At 29.9% G+C, this 7,799-nt stretch overlaps 1 protein-coding gene across 1 annotated transcript; it reads left to right on the top strand.

Moving 5' to 3' along the window:
• The first annotated feature begins 5,735 nt into the window (after window positions 1–5,735).
• Window positions 5,736–7,358, top strand: LOC107009036 (homeobox-leucine zipper protein HAT7-like). Its single transcript, XM_015208292.2, has 3 exons — window positions 5,736–5,958; window positions 6,314–6,711; window positions 6,794–7,358. Exons 1-3 carry the CDS (start codon window positions 5,808–5,810, stop codon window positions 7,175–7,177), a joined length of 933 nt encoding a protein of 310 aa, XP_015063778.1. The 5' UTR covers window positions 5,736–5,807; the 3' UTR covers window positions 7,178–7,358.
• The last annotated feature ends 441 nt before the right edge of the window (window positions 7,359–7,799 follow it).

The following is a 7,799-nucleotide window of genomic DNA, read 5'->3' as shown; positions in this document are numbered from 1 at the left end:
GACGCTATCCAAGCTAATATTTTATATTCTTTTCAGTTCACAATAAATAATTTTTTAGACGTTTAAATTTGATGTTTCGAAAATTAAGTGTTAATTTTTCCTCCAAGTTTAGCTTTGCCTAACAATGATCTGAGAACATTTATGTAAAAAAATTAATAATTAACCTTTCGCTACTTGGTAATTAATGTTTATTATAAGAGATAAATGGTAGTTGATCAAATAATTCTCTTAATTAAATATGATATGTGATTGTTCTAAATTAATGTATCCAAAAGGGAGTATTATTGCAAATTTAAGTGGGATTATACTTAGCTTTTTCGATTAAAAGAGATCTAGAGGCACATGCTCCTAAAAGATATAGAGAAAAAAAACTTAGAAAAAAACTGATGTATTGAGAATCAATGAGGAATTGAGTTTAATATCTCTTGCTTTTAAAACATATTAAATACTCTTTACTTTAATCAAGTATGAAAATATATAATAATTACATAGTTAGACATTTAGTAATTTAAAAGAAAGTGTTACAAAAAGTTGGTATTCCATTACATCACAAAAGACGGTTTTATTAAAAAGTTCATTGCTTAAACAAGTTATTTTTATTTTATATATAAGTAAATCATAGTAAGATATACAGATTTAATTAACGTCTGAATATGTCACTAATATTTGAATGAAATTTTTCCTAGGCACCTTTGCCGTCTACTGCATTTTTTAGAGTATAGACTATAGAGCATAGTTTGCAATTCAGAAAAATGTATAGTATTATATATTATAGGAAAAAAAATTTTGGTCGGAAAATATGACTAGAATGACATTTTATCTATATTATTTCATTTTTTAAAATAATTTTATTCTTTCAACTTTAATATCTTTTAATTAAATAATAAAAAAATATTAATTTATTTTAAAAAAAAAAAAATATATTATAAGCTGATCATTTAAATCACCCTACCGTCTATTAGACGATAGAATCCGTCCAGGCCACAAACTGACGAATCCATCCCCGCTCCATGTGGAATATTTTTGTTTGTAATTCTGAGATTACGACTTTTGAGAATTGTTAACGGTTTTTTTTAATGGCCACTATTTATTCTTTCTTCCGCCAATCCGATTATGACTTTACTGCGGGTGTCTTCATTATGTAAGAAAATATTTTACATAAAAAGGTATTATTAAAAAATATTTGACTATACTATGTTTAATTTTGTAAACAAAATTATTATCCTGAAAGTAGTGGTATGTTATTTTGACTAATATTATCAGGGTAATGTCGTGAAATGGTGGAATGGTTGAAAATAAGATTTGTTGTAGAATGAAGACTTAAAGAAGATAAGTTAATATGTTTGTCATCGTGAAACTTATTTTTCATATTTCCACATTGTCTTTTTTCTTATTTCAAGAAATTTATTTTTCTACAAAAAAAATAATTATTAGAAAAGCTGAACCTGAAAAAAAAGAAAAAAAAAATTCTCTATTGACTACAATAGTCAATTAACCACAAATGTTTGTGTAACGATTCATTGGGTTCAAATATTTGTTGGAGTTCTAAAATCAAGAAACAAATTTAAGGGGTTCAAACAAATTTATGGGGTTCAAACATTTGTAAGTTCAACTTCAAGGAATGATTCATAATATTCAAAAGCTCGCTAGAGTTTCAAAATAATTCATAAGTTTAGACTTTTATAAAAATATGAAAACTCAAGAAGAAATAATTCAGGCAGTTCAAACCTTTATATTTATGGGCTTTGTTCACAATGATTTTTTTATTGGGAAACTTTTACATATAGCCACTTAAATATATTAATTACTCTCCATAGCTATAGTTTGATAATTACAATTTGTAGCTACACGTTATATGGAGGAGAGAGGCGAGCCAGACTGGGAGAGAGAGGAGAGAGGCGAGAGAGAGAGGGGGAAAAGAATGGGAGAAAGGTGATCTGTATATGCATATTGGTTAGATAATTGTATATTATACATATGTATATATGGCAAGAGATATTGGGAGAGGGAGAAGAGAGGCGAGTGAGACTAGGAGGGGGAGGATAGAGGTGAGCGAGAGAGGGCATAGAGTGGGAGAGGGGTGAATTGTATATCTATATAATTGTATATTATAAATATACATTTGTGTATAGGGCAAGCGAGTCTGGGAGAGGGAGAAGAGAGGCGAGCGAGATTGGGAGAGGGAGGAGAGAGGCAAGCGAGAGAGGGCAGAGAGTGGGAGAAAGGTGAATTGTATATGTATATAGGTAAAATAATTCTATATTATACATATGTATTTGTATATTCTGACGAATTATACATATACAAATATGACTAATTATACAAATTCGAAGTCAGCCACGTAATTAATGTACAATGTTAGTCGCAAGTTGTAATTATAGCAAACTGTAGTTATGATGAGAGTAATTAAATAGTATAAGTTTGCTTTGTTGCGTAATTTTCCTCTTTTTTTTTTAATAAACAGTGAATTGGGCCTTGGTACAAATAGAATGGGCTTAAGCCCAATAAAATGCATAGCACTTGATGCACTCAATTTTTCTTAATTTTCATCCTTTATATCTAAGATTGTGAACTTATGAGTAGGTACTAATCTGAAAGCCCATCAGCTTAAAGATCCAGTACAGATCAAAAGATGCCCTAATCTCATAATCAACCCATTAAAACATAAAGGGTTTTAGTAAACTATCACGGCACAACAATTTTAAGGGATTTTTAGTAAATACTAAATTTGTCGGGACAGAGTGTAATTATTGAATTACACTATGGGATTCTTTAAATTTTTACTTAACTCATTTCATTTCTTTTTCGATCCATTAAAACATAAAGGGTGTGTTTTGTACGACGAAAAATGTTGTCATTACCTACCCTAAGATAAAATGTTTTCACCTTCCGGTCAAGGTATAGAACTAACTGCATAGATAAAATAGCAATTTTGTAGTACGATTGAAAGTCCAACAATTACAAATTAAAAAAAAACTGATAGTTTGTGAAATAAACAATCACTCTTCTAGTAAATGAACTTAAACATTTCTTAATAAGCATAAATCTAAACAATTTCATTTGAGATACCATCTTCACTACTTTCCTAACACAAGTCACCTTAATTGCCCAAAACTACCAATCTCATGCTTTCCACTACTACTTCATTATATATATATGTTATTTTTAACCAAGTATCGAATAATTATAGCCACAAAATTTAAGGTCGACGATAAAAAATTCAAATATCCTTTTTTTTTGGTGGAGCATTGCCTTTCTTTTAGCACTAACAATTGACAGGAAACTAAAAAAAAGTTTGTTAGAAAGTGTCACCCCAGCTTTCCCTATGACTGATTTGGTGTGCGGTAAAGCATACTCTTTTCCCCCCACAAACTAATTCACATCAAAAAAGCTTCCACTGTGCTTCTTTTTCCCACTCACAGTACAAGTACAGCAATTGTTTCCTCATTTTACGTAAATTCTGACAATCCCTTTAATTATTTTTTTAATAAAAAAATCTACTTATATATATTGGATGATGAGTAAAGATTTTAGATGACGTTTAGATTGAATTAAAAGTTAAAAGTTGATTAAATTTATTTTTAAATTAGTGTGTTTGATAAATATAAAAATAGCTTAAAATAAGTAAAAAATTAGTTAAAATAAATTTAAAATGTTAAAATAATTTTAAATAACTTAAAATAAGTTAAAAAACTAAAAGTAGATCTCCTATACTTTCTATTTTTTTTTATATAAAAATTATTTAAATTTGAATTTTTATTTTTAACTTAAAATCTATTTTTTAAAGTCAATCCACGGGCTCTTAGTGAAAGATAACCATTTTTTTTTTTAAATAGCTAAATGGTTATTCAACTTGAATGAATTTCTTAGCTAGTTTGATGTGATTTATAAACATTTCATGGAGAAAAAGAAAAATAGAATTCTCTAGCATGATTTACTTAATTTGTAGGAAATATCATGAGCCTAATTTGATGACTTCATACGTTATTTATACGATTTGAATACAATTTGAGAAGTTAACTCTAAATATCCCTTCATGTATCAAAGTTCTCACTTCCTTAAAAGTGAAATATCTGAAGTGGCATTTTCGATAATAACTTCGTATGAATTAATCGAACTTCAAAATGATTTATGGATCGAAAAAATTAAAAATAAAAAAGATAAACAGTTTGTTTAATGCTACCAGGCCAAATATTGATAATTCAAGTTGAGAATAATATGTAAGATTTTTTATTTTTAACATATGCATCTTATTGTTAAATTTAAATTAAATGTATTGCGAAAAAATTATTTATCGTTTCTGTTCTTCCTTATATATAATTTATTTACGAATTTTCTATCGAACAGTGCTACAAATGTAGATGCTAAACTAGTCGCCTTTTATTAAATAGACAAATGTTAATCTATCACCAACACAGACGACATATTACAATAATTGAGTGCAGAATGATTCCTACAAGTTAAAATAGGTGTGTCCCAAATTTGATGCTTGATTTTGACTCCACCATGTCATTTTAATTACAACTATATACATCCCTCTACTTATAAACCATTAGCCCTACATTGTAGAGTCATCATTTTTTATTATTTATATAACTGTGTGATTTTTATTATCGTGCCTTAAACATATTAGTGATCTAAAGTCAAAGTAAAATAGAATTCTTAAATTTTATTTTTGTTTTAATGGAATTTATTATAATCAATTCATTTATTTATTTTTGAGACATAATGTTTTAGACGTGATAAGCTTTTTTTCGAATAATTCTTTCCTCTTGTATGAAAATTTTACATTTTCTACAAATAATACTCAGTAATAAATACATAAAAAACCTATTATTGCTAAAGAAAATCGTGCCCCTCAAATTTAAAGGCCTAATACACTTGTTTTTTTTTCCTACGCCGGTAGAGCCAACCCTGGTTCTTATTTTATGAATTTAACTTTTATCCATTATAGGGCATAGCTTTTAAGAACTTCAAGTTGACATTTTGTTTCCAAATTTTTATCAATGCTGTACTACAACAATATGTAACTGATTAATTGGCATATTAAGCCTAATTTAATAGCCTTACATTTAGTAACGTAAATAACCAGTTATAATATATTGATTGATATGGTGAAAACAACTTTTACACTATGACATATTTCCTTGAAAACTACATGTTAAATCAATGGTTGAGGGCTAGCTCATTCAGTGAGCTCTATCAATAGAAAAAATTTAATATATATAGTAACGAAATATATATCCCCTTCTCCAATCGTTGTTGTATTATTAAAAAAAGATTGTATCTCAAATATTATACAAATTTATCCGATTATAAGAATATTAGTGTGCATAGAATGAAGATCTGATCTATATTGACAAATGACAAGAAAAAGAGATTTAAGGCTAGGTTATAATGGATTTCATGTGATGTAAAATAGGAAAAGTTTAAGAGCATTAATACAAGAGCACATCACATTGCAGGTAAGAAGAATATTGGGAAGAGTCTAATAAAATAAATAACACGTCACGTTATATGCTCTAATTTGTTAAGTATAACTTAGCTGGCTTCCAGTCTTGCCATCTTCCCACCCCATGTTAATGTCCCCCTCCCTTCCCCCAATTCCATGTTCCCACTTCTCTTACTTAACATCCTTTTTTTTTTTTAAATAAAAGATCGCTCGACACTTTGTCTAGTAATATAAATTCGCTTTTTTTTTTATAAAAAAATATTTTTAACACCCTTGATCCCTCCCGCCCACCCCCCTACATAGCTGACATGCATTACATAAATACAGTAGCTAACTAAAGATTTTTTTAGCTAACATGATTTCTGGTAGTAGAGGGATCATGGATTTTCTTCCTTCTACACCTGATATTTCTCTCAATTTTCAAGATAACAATCATCACCTTCCTTCCACTTCTCCTAAACTATTTCCTTCTCCTTCTCTTCCTCATCAAGATCACTTCAATCACGGTAAGTTTAATAATTTCTCTCTCTTACAAGACGCGAATTCACGTTTTAAATTGAACTCATATCATATATATTTTTGAATTATGATTCTTCAAGTTTCACTCAGACATAGCTCGATTAACATTATCGTCAATCAATTCTGTTCCACTTAATCCTTCTTTCATGCTCACGTATCTTTCTAGTTGAGGAATTAGCGATTCTTTTCTTCATTTATCACATGAATTGAATTTTCATTTTTCATATCACAATTGAATATTTGTTGAAATTAGCAACGTTTTACATATAAAATTACTGGATTCAGTTAAAGTTTGTTAAATTTAGTGATACTTGACAGTCACTATTTAATTTATATGTGCAGGTGTACCATCCATGTTAATGAGGAGATCGATGTCGTTTTCTGGTGTGGAGAGGTGCGATAATCATCATGATTTGCGTGTGGACGATAATGAACTGTCAGATGAGGATGGATCATCGCAATTATTAGGGGAGAAGAAGAGGAGGCTCAATATGGAGCAAGTGAAAGCACTGGAGAGAAGCTTTGAAGTGGCTAATAAGCTTGAGCCTGAGAGGAAAATACAGTTGGCTAGAGCTTTGGGATTGCAACCCAGGCAAATTGCTATATGGTTCCAGAACAGAAGAGCAAGGTGGAAGACAAAGCAATTGGAAAAAGATTATGAGATGTTGAAAAGACATTTTGATTCACTTAAAACTGATAATGACGCACTCAAGGCCCAAAACAAGGAACTTCATTCCGAGGTAGTAATTAAATTCATCTAAAATTCCAAAACTACAATAAATTGAAGTAATTTATTCATATTGATATAATGTGGTGCAACAGCTGCAGTTATTAAGTGTGAAGAAGAGAGAATCATCAGGCGGAGGCGGAATAATGTTTAATCTGAACAAAGAAAACGAAGGATGTTGGAGTAATAACGGAAGTGACGACAACAACAATAACAACAACAGCATAGACGTAAATCTGGGAACAAGGACATCATCAGGTGACAGCCCATTTTACTCCAAGAATGTTTTTCCACCCGAACCCGGCCCAGTCCCTCTGGCCCAGTTTCTTCAGACCTCATCAACACCACCTGATCATCTCACCCATTGCCACAAGAATATTGATCCAACGGTCCAAAATGAAGGATTCTGCAACATGTTTACTCCAGTTGATGATCACACCAATTTTTGGCCATGGCCAGAGCAGCAACACTTTAATTAATTATTAAACTATATCACCATCCTTTTCTTCTTATTCATAATACTAGTTTAAATTCTTTTTGATGTATAGCAAATCATGTAAGAATCATTACCAATCACAAATGGATCTTCTTTCTTCTTTCTTCTTTCTTTTTTTCCCCCCTCTTTGCGGTTATACAAGTCTTGGTGAGTATTTCACTTTTCGTTATCATCTTAAATTTTGATTTCCTTTTTTGGTATTTTAATACTCCTTCTATCTATTATATGATTCATTGTTTTTTATTTTATAATCACACAAACAAATACACGCATAATTTATTTTACATTAAAAATTAAATTATATCAAATTAAATTAAAAATAAAAAAATAAAATAATAAATTCAGTTAAACTCGTCGCAGGCATAGTTGTGTTTTTTGAAAGTTGGCCAGTTGGGATATATGAGTTTAATATAATTATAATAATATGTTGTGTGGATAATAAAAGAGAGGCATGTGGCCATGCAATATTAGGAGAGCCTGTGCTGTAGGGTCTCCACCTTTGGCATTGGATCATTTACTTATAAATAACTACTAGTAATCTAATATTTTATTATGAGAAAAAAAAATGAACAAGTGTGGTGATCGTGGGGGTTGGGGGGGGGGGG

The sequence above is a fragment of the Solanum pennellii genome, chromosome 2 (assembly GCF_001406875.1).
Source record: "Solanum pennellii chromosome 2, SPENNV200".
Classification (NCBI taxonomy): Eukaryota; Viridiplantae; Streptophyta; class Magnoliopsida; order Solanales; family Solanaceae; genus Solanum; species Solanum pennellii.
Note: the sequence above shows the minus strand (reverse complement) of the source record. Positions and strands in the feature narration are given on the sequence as shown.